This window comes from Carassius auratus, unplaced genomic scaffold (assembly GCF_003368295.1).
Source record: "Carassius auratus strain Wakin unplaced genomic scaffold, ASM336829v1 scaf_tig00216516, whole genome shotgun sequence".
In the NCBI taxonomy this organism is placed as follows: domain Eukaryota; kingdom Metazoa; phylum Chordata; class Actinopteri; order Cypriniformes; family Cyprinidae; genus Carassius; species Carassius auratus.
This window is the reverse complement of record NW_020528610.1, coordinates 19,537-40,000: the sequence shown is the minus strand read 5'-3', so window position 1 is coordinate 40,000 and position 20,464 is coordinate 19,537. Positions and strand designations below refer to the sequence as shown.

General features: G+C 37.4%; 1 protein-coding gene and 1 long non-coding RNA gene across 2 annotated transcripts; both read right to left on the bottom strand.

Annotated features, from left to right (window-relative positions):
• Positions 1-5,234: 5,234 nt before the first annotated feature.
• LOC113098336 (uncharacterized) lies at positions 5,235-12,593 on the bottom strand. Its single transcript, XR_003288992.1, has 9 exons — positions 12,536-12,593; positions 12,103-12,186; positions 11,928-12,019; positions 10,924-11,028; positions 10,608-10,772; positions 7,612-7,794; positions 7,200-7,308; positions 6,812-6,981; positions 5,235-5,353 (listed from the first exon to the last, which is right to left on the bottom strand). It is a non-coding gene; the product is annotated as an uncharacterized LOC113098336 (long non-coding RNA).
• Positions 12,594-12,928: 335 nt separating this feature from the next.
• On the bottom strand, positions 12,929-15,037 carry LOC113098333 (uncharacterized). Its single transcript, XM_026263361.1, has 6 exons — positions 14,623-15,037; positions 14,462-14,503; positions 13,932-14,315; positions 13,748-13,849; positions 13,409-13,641; positions 12,929-13,168 (listed from the first exon to the last, which is right to left on the bottom strand). Exons 3-6 carry the CDS (start codon positions 13,990-13,992, stop codon positions 12,929-12,931), a joined length of 636 nt encoding a protein of 211 aa, XP_026119146.1. The 5' UTR covers positions 13,993-14,315; positions 14,462-14,503; positions 14,623-15,037.
• Positions 15,038-20,464: the final 5,427 nt, after the last annotated feature.

Genomic DNA, 20,464 nt, shown 5'->3' with positions numbered 1-20,464 from the left:
TATTAGAACCTTGGGAGGTCGTCAACAGCTGCGGGAATGGCCCGTATGCTGTTAGGACGGTGCTTGGATGGGTCGTTAGTGGTCCGCTGAATGGTAACAGCGGGGCATGGGAGGAAGGGTTTCCCGCTGCTATGGTGAACAGGATATCTGTGGGCAAGTTGGAAGAGATGCTGAGCATTCAATACAATCACGATTTCAACGAAAAGGGTATGGAAAAGAAGGAAATGTCCAGAGAAGATCGTAAGTTTCTTGAAATTGCGGAGCACTCAGCGATATTTCAAGATGGAAAGTTTTGTCTGAAACTGCCTTTCAGGAACAAGGAAGTCTATCTCCCCAATAATTTTGCAGTGGCTAAGCAGAGGATTGAGGGACTGAAGAAAAGATTCCTTAAAGATAAACACTTGCATCAGGAGTATACAGGTTATATGAACAATCTCATTGGTAAGAACTATGCAGAGCAAGTACCTAAGCAGCAACAGCATTGTGAGAGTGGGAAAGTGTGGTATATTCCTCACCATGGGGTCTACCATTCAAGAAAGGGTTCCCTTTGTGTGTTGTTTGACTGTGGAGCCACTTGTAAAGGGGTTTAGCTAAATAGTGAGCTCTTGCAGGGTCCTAACCTTACTAGCTCGCTGCTAGGAGTTCTAACTCGCTTTCGACGGGAACCCGTGGCTTTCATGGGTGATATTCAAGCCATGTTCCACCAGGTGAGGGTTGCAGAGGGAGACAGAGACTTTCTGCGCTTTCTCTGGTGGCCAGATGGAGACATCAGTAAGGATTTTGTGGAGTTTAGGATGACGGTGCACCTGTTTGGCGCTGTTTGGTCCCCCAGTTGCACAAGTTACTCACTGAGAAGAACTGCTGATGATAATAATTCTGAGTTTTCAGCTGAAGTTCTTCAATGTGTTAAGCACAATTTTTATGTGGATGACTGCTTGAAGAGCTCAGCCACAGATGAAGAAGCTATGATGGTAGATGGTAAGAGATCTAATTGCTTTGTGTCGAAAGGGAGGCTTCTTCTTAGAGAAATGGATAAGCAACAGTCGCATCGTCTTGCAAGCCATAGCAGAAGATCAGAGGGCTAAAGACCTTAAGGAGCTGGATCTAGACCAGGATACACTTCCAGTAGAAAGAGCTTTGGGTCTACAATGGTGTGAGGAGACTGACTCTTTCAGGTTCAAATTGGAGATAAAACAACGGCTTCTAACCAGACGGGGTATGTTGTCAGTTAACAGCTCAGTGTACGATCCGCTTGGGTTACTGGCACCTGTCACTTTGCTTGCTAAATTGATGCAGCAAGAACTCTGTCGGAGACATTGTTCATGGGATGATGCTCTGCCACCGGACATCTTACGCAAATGGGAAAGGTGGTTGAAAGACCTGGAGCTGCTGACTACATTTAAGGTGGATAGGTGCATTAAGCCAGGGTATTTCGGAGAAGTTAAGCATGCGCAACTACATCACTTTGCCGATGCCAGTGAGGATGGATATGGGACGGTAACTTACATCTGGATGTTAAATCATGAAAATATCATCCAGGTCACATTTGTGCTGGTAAAGCCAGAGTGACACCTCTGAAGGTTGTAACTATTCCCCGACTGGAATTGACAGCGGCTGTCCTTGCTGTCAGAGTGGACTCAATATTAAAGGAAGAATTGGATTTCCATTTGGAGGAGTCAATATTCTGGACTGACAGCTCTTCAGTGTTAAAGTACATTAATAACGAGGACAGGCGTTCCACACATTTGTGGCCAACAGAGTCTTGACCATCAGAAAAATATCTGAACCCTCACAGTGGAGACATATTGGTTCTAAAGATAATCCAGCGGATGACGTATCGAGGGGTCTGAACGTGTCTGAATTTCTAAAGAAAAGCACGTGGCTAGATCAATTAGAAGCAGAGATTGCCATCATTCGGTATTGCCAGCAACAGAGATTCAAGGAGGAGATTTCCGTTCTGTTGTCGAAAGCAGTAGTGAGTAGACGGAGTTCCATATAAAGGGTGGATCCTATGGTGGAGGAAGGACTCTTACGAGTTGGAGGAAGGTTGAACAGAGGAGCGATGCCTGAGGAAATGAAACATCCTCTCATTCTCGCCAAAGATCAGCATATCTCCATGCTTATTCTTAAGCACGTACATCAGACTCTGGGCCATGGTGGACGGACTCATACGCTGTCTAAAGTGAGGAAGAGGTTTTGGATTACCAAAGCCAATTCAGCAGTTAGGAAGGTTATTGCTGAATGCAGTTTTTGTAGACGTTACAACGGAAGAGCCATAGAACAAAAAATGGCAGACCTCCCAAAGGTTAGAATCCTTCCAGATCTACCACCATTTATGAACACGGGAGTAGATTACTTTGGACCTGTTGAAGTAAGGAGGGGACGATCGACCTGTAAGCGATACGGAGTTATATTTACCTGTATGGCAAGCAGGGCCATCCATCTGGAAGTGGCAGAATCCCTAGAAACGGATGCATGCATCAATGCTTTGCGGCGTTTTATCAGCAGGAGAGGACAAGTGGAACATCTGAGGTCAGATAATGGTACCAATTTCATTGGGGCGGAAAAGGAACTTAAGAAGGCTCTTGTTGCTTTGAACCAGGATATGATTCAAGGAACCATGTCGCAGGTTGGAATCCGTTGGAGTTTCAATCCACCAGCTGGTTCACACCATGGTGGTGTGTGGGAAAGAATGATCCGCCTGGTGCGAAGGGTTTTGACTTCTATCCTACGGCAACAGACATTGGATGATGATGGACTTCATACGGTGTTCTGTGAAGTGGAGGCCATTTTAAATGATCGGCCTATTACTAAGCTCTCGGATGATCCCAGTGACCTGGAACCTCTTAGTCCTAACCATCTTCTTCTTCTGAAGGGTAAACCAGCTTTGCCACCTGGAGTGTTCAATCCTCATGACCAATATGGGAGAAGACGTTGGAGACAGGTACAATACCTCTCTGATCTTTTTTGGAAGAGATGGATGCAAGAGTATTTGCCTTTGCTTCAAGAGAGGCAAAAGTGGAACCAAAAGAAGAGGAGTTTGATTGCTGGGGACATTGTGGTAATAATGGATTCTTCAGCTCCTCGTGGCTCTTGGCCACTTGGCAAGGTTCTGGAGGTTTTTCCCGACAAATATGGGCTTGTGCGTTCTGTAAGATTACAGACTAAAACCAACATCTTGGAAAGGCCAGTGACTAAGCTCTGTTTGCTGCATGGAGTATAAATATGTTTGTCCATGTTGGGCTTGACTGTATTTTGATGGATCATAACATTTGGTTCTTTTGTTTTTGTTTTGTTTAAATTGTAATGACTGCTGGTCAATAACAATTAGGGGCCGGTGTATAGAAGCCAAATGTGGTGTCAGTGTATTTAGATATTGGGTGTTGTTTCTTGTTTGTACAGCGGGTGTCACTCTAATGTTACCTGAGGTCAAAGTTATAAAGGAAGTATCAAACTGCCAAAGGGCAGGGGGGTTTGACCCGGAAGGGCAAAAAGGTTTTGACCGCTTGTGGCGCATAGGCGCTAGAAAACTGATTGTTGACTGTGTGTATATGTATACCGATATGATTTACCGTTGAAACTGGATAAATGGATATTTACCTCTGCACGATAAAGCAAATAAAAGAATAATCAGCAATACAACAAAGCCTATATATTCTCAAGACCAAATCCGTAAGGTAACAGAACAACAAGGACACAGCGCGTCAGCCAGGCATAGCCGGGCGAAACTACCCCAGCTGTCAGTATTAGACTGAGCGGCTACAATATATATATATATACATATATACATATATATATATATATATATATATATATATATATATAAATTCCCTATACTTGCATTTATTAACTGTTTGTCAAATTTTGTTAGAAATTGTAGTTAACAATATTAACTTGTTTTTTCACTGTATAAAACGAATATCACATTCAATCTAGCCCATTCTGGCAACACAGATTAAGAGAATACTGATGTGAAATGTTCAATTCTGTTTTTCCCCCCTCTTTTCTTCTTTAGGTCCCTCAAATTTGGCAGCTTCAAAGCACCACAGACACACACAAAGGCACTTTTAAAAGCCACACCCATCTTGTTACTCCATACTCATCATTCAGTCTCTCTCTCTCTCTTTAAAATATTTTCAAAACTCCGACAAGAATTGATGTCATGGCAACGCGTAGTAATGCAGTTGTGGAAACACGTGCATTTCCCCCTTGACGTACGTGTAGCAAATAGCATTGAATTTTAGGCTACCTACTTGCATTTTCATTCAACAGCTTGGATGTAAACCCAAAACTGTATTAGACAATATGGAGAAAAACTGTTAATTCCCTATTTGTAAAGTGATAATAAAGAATATGTTTCATTTCATGTTAGATGTGAGATTTTGAATAGGCTATTCTTTTAGATCTATTAATGGGACCTATATGCAACGTTTGATTACGTTCTGCAACTTTAGTATATAAGTGCATCCAAATATAATGTATTGGTTTAGCCTTAAAATATGATTAGGCCTATTATTCATCATGGGACGACATGACTACAGTCAAACCTGTATATTTCATGATACAATTTATGTCATTTTTCATACATTTTTGATCAGCTAAAATACAGTATTTAGGACGTGAATTTGCGGAGCACACATTCATCCCTGATCCAACCTTTACTGTCATTGGATCCAACTAACGTGTGTGTCAATGAGTTATTATTGTGTGCGCACTTACTCTTCTTCGTTTGTTGATTACAATAGTCCAGACAGCCCTCCGACAAACAGCGCCCCGTGCTGTGTCTGCAACCACTGCGCACTTTTGTCACTACTAGAATGTTGTGCAGATACAGATTGTCCAAAATAAATACATGACTAAAGTAAACCCATTTAAGAACTGTATTATATTACTCAAAATCTAGACTGCAATTTAAAGAAATAGAGAAACAGTATGTAATGTGTTTGACCAATTACATCATTGAAAAACCCAGGTGATTTGATTCTACAAATAAATTAAAAAGTACACATAATAATGCTTCCAAATCTGACTTTTTGTTAGACATTTAGATTTGACTTAAGTCAAAACATTGTCCAATAGAGCATAATACAGTATACAGGCCTTTGTTCTTTTGATACTTATATTATGACCTCAACACTTATGCACAAAGATATATTTATTAATGGCTATACAGAGTAAATGTCCAGTAAAATGAACCATATTATGCTCATTAAAAAATGGAAAATGAACAAATGAATGATATTCTTTTTTATTTTCACTGATTAAAATTACAATGACAAACTCCAAACTGGTGCTAACTCCAACATCTCAAAGGCAGGACAAAGGCTCCCAACTGTTCTTCCATTTGGTCCGACTGTTTCAAAAGAGAGTAAGAAATCATATGAGAAAATGCAGCAACTGTTTTAATCTTGTCTTATTCACTATCCTATTTCCTATCCACTGCATATTCAATGCAATTTTCACAGCTGCTATAAACTATTTCAGTGCTGCTAAATCTGCACAGTGCCATCTGTGTATAAAAACCATAAAATCCAATAGCACTGTGTATACAATTTTGAATTCAGTGCATTCTTACCACAGTAATTTGTACATATTCATATTTCTTTAGCATTATATAGATGTATTCTGCTACTTTTTTTTATTATTCTACTACAAAGATTTGTATTAACCGAGAAAGAAAACATAACCAAGTATTGCACTATAAAAGTACAACCAGATTATGAAAAAGTTGACAGTATTGAAAATGCAAAAAAAAAAAAAAAAAAAATTCAGTTCACTCTGTACTATACTGAAAACACATTAACAAATAACGTCTTTGAGTATTTCATTTATTTTAGAAAATATACACTAAATTTAAATCTGATGAGTGCAACACAGTCAAAATATTTGCGACTGTTTACCACTGTTTTATGTAACATCACCTTTTTTTTAAAATAACATTTAATAAGCTTTTGGGAAGTAAAGATGCCAGTTGGTTCAGTTTAGCAAGAACACTTTTGCCCATTCTATTATACATGTCCTCTGGTTTTTAATCCAAGCAGACTGTGGTTTGTCATTGTCCTGCTGGAAAATGCAAGGACTAGTGTGCTAGCAAAATTACTGTGAAACCAAAAAATTTATGTATAATGTCAAATGTATAAAATGTACTAAAACACAAATGTTAGTCCGGACTTTTAGGTGTGAAACTGCCCTGAGACGTTTTCACTACTCCAGAGCCCAGCGGGAGTGTGCTTCACTATCTTATGCCAAAGTTTGCAACCAATTATATTTTTACTAATACTGTGAGACCGTAATACCGTGATCTTTTTTCTAAAAGTTATCATACTGTGAACATCTCAAACCGTTACACCCCTACTTCTTTTTATTTAACCAGGTGAGTTTTTAAAGAGCACATTCTCAATAGAAATGGTGACCTGGCCAAGATAAAGCAAAAGGTGCAGGATGACAAAGAAGTTACACATGAAATTACACAAAATTACACATTAATTGCACGGAGGGATAGAAAAAGAAAGAAATACAGATAAGATACAGGATGAGAGGGCAACACAGTAAAGGTGTAGGTATATGTACAATTATTGCAGCACAATCAAACAGAGAGGTAGAAGAAGTGTGTGAATAAAGTGACAAGGCAACTACCTTAGTAGTAAATTAACACTGGGCGTAATTGTCCAAGTCAAATGTAGCGCAAATGAAATATACAATGAACAGGCAGAAGCTCTAATAGACTCCTTAGGGAATTAAAAAAAAAAGTACTGACTGCTGAGTATTGTTAATCACAACTTATGTCAACCAGGAGCTAGTAGGAAAGTACCTGAGCATTAGGAGAAGGTTGCAGAGTTTATGGTTAGTGATCTAGTACATTATTTATCATTATCTTCATCGGATAAATCAATGTCATCATGGAGGTAAGGAAATTCCTCACAAACTGCTTCTCCATCTTCCTCATCAATTGAGAGAACACTTGGATCCACCACAATCTGCCTGTGATAAAGTGAACACAGGTTAAATGAAATGATAAATATCTTTCATCCTCACTTTCTCAGTCCTGTTGAGCTCATAAAATGACACAATCATTTTAGTAACTAAATATTTTACTATGTAACTTTCACACAATGCAATATCAAAAGTATGTCTACAAAGAAAGATTAAGCTATTTTACAAGGTACAGTACAAGACGGGGACCGAACATGAGCACCCACCTATATTTTTACTTCACCTCACTCATTTGATGTTGTAGGTCACTCAATCTTGCCAACATAATGCAGCACAGTCCCTCAAATGCCTCCACAGACATGTTACTAGGACAGACTTAAAAAGTTTTAAGATTGGTTATGGGCAAATGTATCCTACTGCAGCTTTTTACAGACACATACAATGTCCATATTTCTGTCCTGATGATCTTTGCTAGGTTAATGTATCAGCATTAAAACCAGTCATTAGCTCATTCATTGAATATGGCTACATATATCTTAAGTAATTATATGCATTTATTGCATGTATATGCATGTATTTTTTTTAGACCAAATGGCATGAAAAAGAAAGACCTGTTAGTGTTTACTCCACAAACCTGTCAAATTATACAGCATCTCAGAGACAGTAATGAATACTTACTCCCTTCTTTCAAGTCACCTCTGACCAACTTTATATCATCACCTAATGTCTTGGAGACACCATTCAGGAACTGCCAGTGTTGTTTCATCTCTTTAATGAGAATAGCCTTTTCTTCTTTTAAACGAGACAACAGCATTGTCTTGTCAAACACAATCTTCTTTTGTCTCCAGGGCACAGTGGATTCTGTAAAGATAAATACTGGTAATAGCAAAAAAGACAAAAAGATTGACCGACAGTGAAAGGCCTTGCAATGTGATATAAAACTACTTACCATATTTTCCAGACTATAAGTCGCACCGGAGTATAAGTCGCACTTATATTTCAAGGCCCTTTAAATAAACACTTTACTGGTCACCAAAGGCATGGTTATAATTTTATGCTTGTCTACTTACAACTTCTATCTAATATCATATGTTCATTGATATTTACAAATAGTTAAAATGAGCGCCAATATAGAATAGACCAGCCAGACAAGTAAAAAAAACTGTGACTAATAGTCTGTAAAATACGGAAATAGTGGTAAACAGATGCACTACAAGTCATTTGTCCCAAGCCATTTAGCATTTTAAATGCTTATATCACAAAAGTGATGCATCACTCTAAAAAGCATTTGAAGTTATTTTGTGAAGTTGTTTAATTATCTTTAGGTTGCTATGTAATTGTTTGTGGTTGTGTTGAACTAGTTCTGTTACAAACTTTGTCAGCACATTTGAATTAAAAAAAAACTAGGATCACTATATTCTCAATAATAAAAAAAGCAAATAAAACGATTTTTTTTTTTTTTTAAAACTATCGTCTACCATGCCCCTCACACTAGGAATGATTTACAGAGAGAACTCAAGATTGATGCTTTGGTTCCTTTAGGGCATTTTAAATCCATGCCACGATAGAGCATAAACTCTCGCCAAAATTTAACCTATAATGTTTTTTTTTTTTTTAAATGTATTCGAGTCAACCGTTTCATTAATAGCATAATTAGGATTGTGGCGAGGGGGGCGGGCCGAGGGACGTGGGAACAAGGAGTGAGGCCGGCGGAATGATTGGGAAATCAGTGACACCTGCGCCCCACCGCCGGTATCAAGTCCCACGTAGGAGATGGAAGGATATAAAACTGGAGCGACGACCGTGAAGGACGAGAGAGGACCAGGCCTGGGATTTTAGTTGTGTTTTGTTTATTTTGGAATTATTAAAATGACATTTGATTGTCCGCCGGTTCCCGCTTCCTTCGTCCCGATGATTGTGAAGGTTTTATTATTACAAGGATGTAAAAGCCACGTTTAAGATTTATTGTAGTCTCATTGGGTCTCATTCATGAAACACGAGCAAAACGAATTTGTGTAGATCGTGTGTAAAGTGGTTCTGGCGTAAATTTTCAGATTCATTAAAATGTTCGTATTTTCCAAATGTTAGTTGGTACAAAAGAAATCTACACCTGCTCCCAGCCACGCGTAAATAGTGCGTTTACATCCGAACGTTTTGCTCATTAATAAGCTGCATTTGAATTCACCTTAATCCGTAAATATGTACACAGCATTTAAAAAAAATGTTATATATAGTAATTACATATATTTTTTCTTTTTACTTTTATACCAGTAATAGCATCTGCAGACGGAACACAAGTCCACAAGTCTTTTTTATATATATATATATATATATATATATATATATATATATATATATATATATATATATATATATATATATATATGCTCATATATAGTTGTCAGTCGGTTTTAATGGGCGGGATTTATGGTAATTGAGAGAATGAGCGTGCACGAGCGTCCCATTTACGACTAATTGGAATTCATTAACCCATACTCATAAAACTATCACATCTGACGTTTATGAAGTATTTGTGAATCAGGAGAAGAATTTTCGGGAATGTCTCTTTACGCACAGATCACTCACATATTTACTCGTATATTTACGAATGTTTCATGAATGAGACCCAATGTTCAGTCAAATGGCCGTTTGAATTGAAGTGATAGGGGCATTGCTATGATGGCATCAAAACTGCTATTGCTAAAACACTAAAAAGGCTCAACGTAACATTAAACTTTTCTCTAAGTATCACCAGGGCCTCTACACATGAATTAAAGCATTAAGAACATTGTTTGTGTACACAGAGTTTACTAAAAATAAATGTTTTTAACAACTCAACGTAGCTGTTTTTCTCTCCAGCCGCCCCTATGTTGACAGTCCAAAAGTGTCGATCTCCGAAAGCAAATGAATAGACTCCATATTAGGAACTACAAGGTCAATATTGTTTTTCACTAACGACAAAACAACAAATTACCCATGCATTTATATGGAACTAAGCTTTAGGAACTTTTTCATGTTTACTCTCCTCCCTGTTACTTTGCAATCAGAGATCGACACTTTTTGACTGGCAAAATGAATCACGAACTGCAAAAATAATTTTTACAAAACCTTGCATTTTTGTAAACTTTTTGAACACAAACAATGTACTCAATGTTCGAGTTCATGTCTAGAGCCCCTGGTGATAATTTGAAAAAAAGTTTCATATTATGTTGAGCCTTTTTAAGGTTTTAGGAATAGCAATTTTTATGCCATCATGGCAGTGACTATCACTTAAATTCAAATGGCTATTTGACCGAACAATGAGACTACAATAAATCTTAAACGTGGCTGTTACATCCAAATTATACTATTACTGAAAAGGTTGACTCGAAAACATTAAAAAAAAAAAAAAACACGTAGGTTAAATTTTGGCGAGAGTTACACTTTAATTATTTTCTGTTGAATGTGCTGTAATTATTATTCTTAACAATGTTTCTTGTAATTATATTTTACATCTTCTGTCCACAAGGCTCAGCTGTAAAAGAGACCAAGGACTCAGTCTGATTCTCTCTTTATAAATAAATGTAACATAAAACTTAACTACATGGAATCTAATTGTGCACTATTGTGGTAAGTGAAGACAAAGACAACTTAAATACTGCGTTGACAATAATATTTCCTGTTCCAATCTCTACCTGTTTCCCAAGGCCATATTGAAAAGTCTTGTGCTAAAAGGGTGTCTGCTGGATCCACAGCCTCTGCATTTGGGACAAGAGCATTGTATGATGTTATGGCCTCTTCTAGTTTGCTCTTCTCTTTAGCAATGGCAGATCGCTTGCGTCGCCTGTCTTTGTTGCTGTCTACAAGGAGGTAACACATGAACACAGATTTCAGAAAAATATAATTTAAAAAAGTACACACATTATGACATTTCCATTCAGATTTATAGATTACTTTCACAAGAATGTGTAGGATCCTACAAAATGAATAAAAAAAACCTCAATCACAAACCTGTCTCTCTGTACAACTCCATTTTCTTTTGTTGGATTTTAAGGACCAAGCCTTCCATTAGACGCTGCAGCCCCTGTGGATCATTTGAACTGATGGTACTCGGAGCTGTTTGCAAACAAAACGATAAGCTTACAAACATAATATTAAAAAAGTTATAACATTCAAATTTCACAAATGGAGGGGCGTAGGAGCGGGTGGGGAAGGGGGGACGTGATCCCTAGTGGCAGTTAACCTGAGGTCCCACCCAATAAAAACAACAATTGTTGAATAAAATGGGTCCCCATCAATATCAAACTCATTCCTACACCCTTGCACACATGACATGATTTCTTTAGATTTAGTAACAAACTTACTTGATGCTGCCCACAATTGAACATCTGTGACCCACTGCTGAAGAGTTTTGCAAGCTCTTTTCTCAGTAGTCTGTCTAATTAATGTTCACGAGCCTTTGTTCTGATTTGCCTATTTGAAAGACGCACAAGCAGGCAGTCACAGGGAACAAGCTGTAGTGTGTGTGCAGTGACTGAAGGAGGAGCCTAGTTATTTGTGACATCTCAAAATGCAGGAATTCAAAATGGCTCGTTTTCAGGCACAGTTTCTAAATCTGTTCTAAATATAGGCAGTGTGCGTTTGTCTGACAATCGGCAGTGTAGACACTTACAAGGTAAAAACCGTAGCACCTAGACCTTCATTATGATAATAAAAGCCAGAAAATTTCGATTTTGACAATATGTGACCTTTAAGACAAAATTATCAGGTATATGGAGTTCATATCTTACCGGTGACCATGATTGATATTTCTTTACTCTTTGTATTTGTTTTATAGGACACTGTTAAGATATGAACTCCATTTACCCGATTATTTTGTCTAAATTAGGGACTTCCCAAAACTTGTGAACTCAGAAAATTAACTAAAATGCACTTTTCAAGAAGTTTACCCAACACTGAATGCAAAGGTTAATCTAAATTAGAATTAATAAACAAAAACATAATACCAAATGTACCTTAACATATCTTTGAGCAAGATAATTGTGAAGATTTAACTTTTTCCTTAGGTTCCATCCACGAACATGGATAGTGATCATATCTGTGCGTGCTGAGAAAAAAAAAAAAATGAACAGATCCATTTTAAATATTGCACATATTTAACAATGACTTTAATTAAACCCAACGACTCACCACATTTGGTCATATATTTTGTTGTCAATGCAGCACGAGACATAAATGAATTGACTGCTTCCACTTCCTCCCCGACAGTCAAACCTGCATTAGTAGGAAATATAAAAAATGTTAAGGAACAGGTCCATCGGGGGACGAGTGGCATAGTGGTCAAAGTTGCTGCATTAAATTACGATATGGACATTTAACCTGTCTATGAGAATAATCCAATGACAGGTTTATCAGTAGATACTCTAAAGCAGGGGTCTCAAACCGGTTCCACAGAGGGCTTAGTGTATGCTTGTTTTTGGTCTTTCCCTTCAATTAGTGACCAATTAAGATCCTAACCAATTAGTGACCTACTCAGTCTGGTACAAGGTAAAAGAGAAAACCTGCATACACTAGGCCCTCAATGGAACAGGTTTGAGACCACTGCTCTAAAGTTAAAACTCACCAGCTCCCTCTTGGTTGCGGCCACCCCACTCCACCTGTTATGCATAATCATTGCAGCATTGTATCAAAATTACTCATATAATAATCATTATGTATTTATAATTAAAAATAAATATATAATCAATACAATTACCTCACATTTGGTTGAATGGCCTTTTGCATGTATAACTGATAAGAATGGTCACATTTGCAAAAGATACTCTAGATCAGGAAAGGCCTCACACACTCTTTTTAAGTATGGGTAATATTTGCACATTACATCAGTGCAGACAAACTCAATCTTTTGTGTCTTGCCAAGCTCTTTTTGAAGATAAAGAGGGTATGCAAACACTTCTCCACGGTACAGTGCTGAACCTACCATTCAAAAGAATGCAGTGTCTACAGACTGAAATCATCACACCCTCTTCATCAAGTTTGGATTGAGACTTCTTGTTAGACTCACTACCAGCTTTAATCTTAATCTTAAGCTTTTTCCTGTTCCCGTCAAGTGACACTGCCAGCATATCCTGACTGCAAGCTGGGCAGGAGAAATGGTCATCTCCAAGAAGTGTTTCATGTCTACATGTGTCTCATGTCTACAGTACGTCCATTCCAGAAAACTGCGCTGAAAACAGTCCACTGATATTGTACCAACCTAGTGAACATAAAATAGACTAGTTATGGTGAGAGTTGCCTAAGAAGTAACAGACACATTTTTGCATTGTACTATACAGTACAACCTGACTTCTCCTAATCATGATTCCACAACATTTCCTTTCCTTGTACATCTAGCCACAACTTTCTTATTTATAAAACAAACCTTTTTGTCAATGTATATAACCCCCCTCACCCATTTATCCTCTACATTATTACATTTTGTTTAAATCTGACTTACTCTGCCAGAACGCATTGAGCGGCTTTGCAGCATTCTCACAAAGGCCTGTCTGGATAGGCCAGGTGCGGTAACTTTAAAGTCTTCAAAGGTACTGAACAGGTCGACAGTGTAAACTGTTTGAAACTCAATGGTTCCAGGCCAGTACCCATTTAATATAAGGTCTTTGACCTCAGGTGTCCCCGATTTTAGGCAAGACTTACAGGTTACCAAAGGAAGGTAGAGATCATAGCGACCTGTTGGGTCAAACAGAGATATTCATCACAACCATACATTCAACTATACAAAGCCTTTGTACTTGATTTACACATTATATTATGTAAGTTAAACAAAGGTAAGCACCATTAATATTTATGAAAATAATGGCACGACCAGCATTCACTGAAACATCCTCAGCACCACAACAGCAAATCTTGTTGGGCAAAGCAATCGGTAGGAGACAATCTGGAAAAACAGACATCAATATTAATTGTAACAGTTTACACTTGATATGTAATGTAATCCAATCCATATAGAGGTCACATACCTTGCTCACTAACTACATGTTCACCGGTGCTGTGTTTTGTAACGATGCATTTCGGTGCCATGGCTTTGTAAAAGCCTCCCACAAATGACTCCCTGTTGTGTAGAACATACTAGTGATGCACTGACACATCACAGTTACTGCAATACAGTTCTTTGGGGAGGCAGTCTCTGCATCGAATAACAGCCTCTTCCACATGACACTGTTGGCAAGCTTGTTGAGGTGTCCTTCCGCTTGTTAACATGGCTTGTAAAAGATGTGCTCTTGATTTTTGCCACTTTTCTTCACATAGTTCATGCCGCAAACCCCAGGTCCGTATGCTGTAAGTTTCTGATGGATAAATGTCTGGGCTGTCTAAGCTCTCCTTGAGTTCTTGAATATTTTTGTCTTTAGAGAAGAGGGATAAATGGAGTTAAAGTATTTCACAGTTTTTTTCCAGCCCTGTACTAAATGGCGTCAGCCATAGAATTTTCATATCCTGTAAAATACAAAATTAGTTATGTACATATATTGTATCTGACATTGTCTCTTACCAATCAATTGAAGTGTCTCCTCAAACCGTCGAGGTGAAGTGCCTGTGTAGGAATACATACAATAGGTACACAATACAATCAGCAAGAATACATGCAGTGCTAAAATGTACAACAGTTGTGCATGTTGTTAGTTATAAAAAATAATAATAGTATATTCTCACCATCTGTTGTATCAGCAACACCTTCTGATGAATCTTCATATTGAGGTCGTGTCGACCTCATTCGACATTCAGATGTGACTAGACAATCATATGAAAACTTTAGAGAATGTCAAAAAATTCATGACAATTTAGAGGAATGCCGCTTATAATTGACATAACACATACTATCTCTTGAGGGAGTTCTCAATAGTCAATTCTCAATAGTCAACCGTCCCAACTGGTCCCTCTTTCTCCACCGCACTGAGTCAATGTTCTTCCTCTTACATTTGGCCTTACATGGATCCTTCTGGAATAAATGTACGGATTAATAAATTGCAGCTAAATGAAACTGTACTCATTGAATTGCATAGTCTAGTATGGAAATAAATGGCAACAGTTATCATTTTTATGATTGCATCCATTTTGAGAATGTGTCTAGTTAAATTTATTTATATTTGAGTAAATCCAGTTCATATTTGGGTTCAGATGGGTAACTTAAATCTATGCTCAAAAGCATTTCTCAAGAATATACCTGTAAAGGTTATTCATTGGAGTCTATTAAATATAACAAAAATTGATATCTCACTAGAAAGGCACCGCAAATGTTCATGCAGCAATGTCCAACATAACATTAACCTATAACAGTTGTTCCCAACATTTTTATGTGACTGTAGCCAAAGTACCTCTTTAGTACCCTAATATTAATATGCCTACGTGTCTTGAATTATGGGCCTACAGCTGTTTGTGAAACACTGATCTAAAACGCTTATAAATTGTTATTTTGACTACCACTCGTTTGGGCAAACATAACGTATATTCTTCTTTGCTTACCTTTTCATGTACTTTGTCTCTTAATTCGGAACTAATTATATCAATTAGCCGACTATCAACATAATCGTCCATGTCTCCAGTGAGTGTAGAAACGTTAGGCCCATCAAGAGGAATCTGTTTCTGTAGTCTTTTCCTTCTTGCCATGTCACGTCTACTCCAGAAATACGCAATATTTTACGTTTGCTTATTTTTAGATGTTGTCTATTCAATATATCGTTCAACTGTTTACCTCTCGGATTAAACTCGCAGTGGTGTATCTTCATATATGTCGCCCGCGTCATAGATAGATATGGGCCGCGTAACTTGCACGTAAACCCCACTTCCGGATAATTAGGGTTCAGGTTCAAATGGCACGATTACAACCTTATTTCCCGTTTCATTGAATATATTAGCTAGATTTCTATTCTTCCAGTATTGTACAAAACATATAAAAAACAATAAAAAAAACATATGTACATTACATTTTTATATTTTTATTGTTTTTTATACATTGTACAAAACATATAAAAAATAAAATGTATATCTTACATTTACCTGTGATAAGCGAATAGGTATATTTTATAATTGTTTATACAATTGGCATAATTTAAATTGCGAACTGTCAACGAAACTGCTGGAGTAACATCCTGGCCTGACAACAGATTACTCTGTGGTGTGTCTTCAGGCTGTTAAATCCTCATTAGTTTGTGTTGTTGCTGTAGTTTTTGGTGTTTTATTTAAAGAAGACAACACCCTTACAAAAAAACACATGAATTTCACATGTGAACGCATGTGATCACATATGGATGCATGTGAAGTGTATAAAAAAAAAAAACACATGTAATTTAAGTAAAGTGACATATTGTTATGTTTCAACATGTGAAATCATGAATCACATGTGAACACACATGTGAATCATAGGCGTAATAAATAATCAAAACTGGCCAGTGCAACCCCCCCCCCCCCCCCCCTAAAAAAAAATAATATAAAAATCTTATCATAATGATGAATGAAAATTATTAACTTAGATCTCAGCCCCCCCCAATGTGGAACCCAAAGTTACACCCTTGGTGTAAACACATGTGTGAATGTGAAGTGTTTAAAAACCACATGTGATCACATGTGTTGTTTTTTGTTTTCTGTAAGGGGCAGTTTTGCCCTCAGGCCTCTTGCCTGGAAAACCTGTCTGTTGCTAAAGCCAAACATTCCATGGGTGCTGCCTGCTAACCCTAAGCATTGAACAATGAAGTACATGCACAATTATGTTTATTGTAGATGATGTGCACATCACTTCCTAAATATAAAGGAAATGGACAATATATTTGTGAGGTATTTTGGAAGTTACTCAAATTTCACTATTTTGATTGCTTTGCTAAAATGTTCAGACACAAATGAATGTGTATCTTCAGTATTGGTCACTCAGACTGAATGAAATGCATCAACTTCTGTGTTGGAGAGAACAGATGTATTCTGTAGCAGGTTGGTGGAGTTTTATGCACACCATTGTATTTCAAGATGCTAAATATCTCACTGGTAGAGGAACATTGTAGAGTTTTTCCTCATTCCTCAACTTCTAGAAGACTTTGTTGGCTGTTTGGTTGAGGATTATATAAATTCAAAACAGAACACAACCAATGTGAATACATATGCGGAGTGTCCACGCATAGTGGTTCTCAATATATATACAGGTGCATCTGAAGTCAGCACATGATTGTGGTTGTACTGAACCAGATTGAGAGATAAAAAGTCTCTGTAAATGCTTCTCAGGTTGACATTTCTATATTAGAAAATCTGTATTCTAATTTTTTAGAGATACCATATCTTTGATTTCTATAAGCTGCATTAACACACACACACACACAACCCCCCCCCCACACACACACAAAATGGGCTACCCAATTTTTCAGCATAATCAAATTCTAATGTTCAAACCACACTTTAAGTGTTATCTTGTTGATAACAGGGTACGAGATGGTCTGATTCTTTTCACAGCTCATTCAACATGGAAGACTTAAGTCAGAACATATATGCAATGATTACATATATTCACACTTAACAACTCTGATGGAATTCACAGGGACCCTAACTACAATTTGCACTGAGATCCTTGGCATAGTATAATAGTACGAACACTTACAAGTATGAAATGTGTCCCCTCCAACATCTCATTTAGGCCAATGCCCCAGTGGCAGTTCTAGAACATTTCAACTGGCCACATGCAGGGGGTCCAAGCTTGTTCTCACAGGGGCACTAAATACAGTACTTTTTTGCTTGAATAATTTGCAAACAATTATTTTCCTTAAAATATTTTGAATGCATTTGGCTTAAAGGCCATTTGTCACATTATCACTCCATTTAAATTGAGAGTGGAAACAGCTAAATACGTGCTAATAAACTGTAAGTCTCATTTTGTATTTCAGATTTATTTTACAAGACGACTGATAACTTGTCCAAATTTGCAATTGCTGCAAAAATGACAAAGTTTAACATGCATTACACACACAACCAATGGATCTATTTTAAATGTGTGCAACATACTTATGTGATTTCGTTAGGATACAGCAATTCTTTTTATTCAGTTCACATTAGAATTAAACATTCAGATTTAGACAACTTGGATTCAGTTATTGTGAAGTGTGAACGCACTCAAGTCGGACGTTAAAGATTACAATTTCAGAACCACGCTTAGAATAGCCTGGCTAATGTCAGACATTGTGCGCGCAAGGCAGCAGCAGCATACAGTCAATGGGAACCCAGGCTACTAAACTACGCCTACACGCATAAATACTGATTCGAGGATTTTAGCGGGAGGCCTTGGCGGGAATCCATTATTGTGACATCACACGTCTGGACCAGAGTGCATTCTCGCCCATCGTGACTGCAGACGATCGCGAAAAAAATCTATCAACCGAACACTTTAAGAAGTAAGTACAATAGTTCTACATTTCGACAGGAAGGTCGGGGCATTTTTTCATTTGTTTTTATTAAAAGCTGTGTGTATTTATCCAGGTATGCCGGGAGGTAAGAAGAACCAACGTCAGTGTGTTGCTTGCCAGCATTTAATATATGTTGCATGCAAAAAATGCCCTCACTGCAAAGCACAGCAGCCTTACAAGAAAAGACTGATTGATGCCAGAACCAAGTTTGTAGCTCAGAAGTCTGAATATGTCAAAAACATAAAGAAGAACTGTAACCAAACCCATTTGCTAGAAAAGTGGTAAGTGGTGCATACTAATAAGAATGCAATTTACTGTAAAGTTTGACTTTTTGAATTAAGATTATTCTGAACATTTATAATCTGCATGGTAAATATACTTACACTGAATAAAAAGAAAGCTGGGTTGTGAGATTGACATAAAAATATTATGTTTGATTTACATAACTATATTGTGTTAAACACCAAAATACAATAACTGTTAAACACAATATAGTTATGTTAATCAAACATAATATTTTTATGTTAATCTGCAACCGCAACTGTCCATTTTTTCAGTGTACCCACATTTATTTTTTACCCAAATACTCTTAGTTGGTGAACTCACATGTTGTGAAATATCAGTATTACTGTAATTTTTTTATTAAACATTTAGCTACTCTAAACATGTGATATGTATATTTAATTCACTGTACTCAACTTTATTAGGTGCATTCATTTTCAACTAAATAATGAACTCTTGGGGTTTACATTGGATAGGCTAGCTGTATCATAGCCTGATCTCACCCCAAGGTGTACATCTAACATAATGTTGTGTTTATTTTTCTATAGAGACACCAAATTAAAATTAAGTGTGCCAAGGTGGCGTGTAATAGGTACGCCTAACTTTTTTGTGTTTGATATAAACTAAAATCATAACTTTTTATTTATTTATTTTTGTATAGAATTTCCTCTCTTCTCAATTCCATGTTGCAAATCCTGCCTTGTCTGCTACTTGTATAGGTCTGTGGGATGACAAGGGGCACGCACATGGTTCATGTGTCACTTGAACCAACAACTTTTTCTCACTGTTCACCTTTATTCGGATCATGCACAGAATGTTTACGTCAGAGATCTCAAACTGGTTCCACGGAGGGCCTAGTGTATGCTGCTTTTTAGTCTTTATCTTCAAGTAGTGACCAATTAAGACCTAGACTGACAGATGATGGGAGATCCTAACCAATTACTGACCTACTCAATCAGTTTTGTACAAGGTAAAAGAGTAAAACCAGCATACACTAGTCCCTCCGTGGAACTGTTTGAGACCTATGGGTAACATTAACCGAATATACTTTAATAAAGGAGTCGCTGGAGAGTGACATGACAGGATAGAGAATCTGATTTAAGTAAACAAAACCCTGGGCAGCGCAATGCCAATTCTGCAATGGTTCGTGCAGGTGGTCCAAGGAAAGTCAGACAGTACATGTTAGACTCGAACTTATGACCATCGTGACGCAGACTGTCCGGCAATGCAGCGACTTATCCCACTATGCCACGCAGACCCCTGTACTTACAGTACACTATTATATATTATGTAAACTTTTACCTAATCTTAACCCTAACCTCTGTAAGTTCTTGCCTAACCTTAACCGTTCACAATATAAAACTATGACATTTCTATAGCACACAAAAATGTAATTTGTTGTATGAATAACACATAAATGTACAGTGTAATCCTGTGTTAGCAAGGGGTGAAACCGGGTTGCAGAGCCATATGTCCATTATGGAGATCATATTGCAGCTTTTCATATTCAATGAAGAAATAAGTAATACAATTACTAGTTTGTTACTAGTTTACTAGTGTACTTGCAATGTAATTTACACATATCTTGGTGTGATCACATTTTAGCTGGATCGCCTTGAAGCTGTTGGATACTACCCCATATTACTTTTGGAGAGTAAAAAAAAAATCAACATTTACTGCAGATGTCATCAGCAGCGTTGGGCTGAATCTTCACGAGGAGCTTCTGGGAAAGCTGGAGGAGGTCTTTCCTGAAGTGTGAGTGATGTTCAAAATCGAAACATGTATTTGGTGGTAATTACTGTACATTTATGGTTAATAATTTAATTTAGAATTAT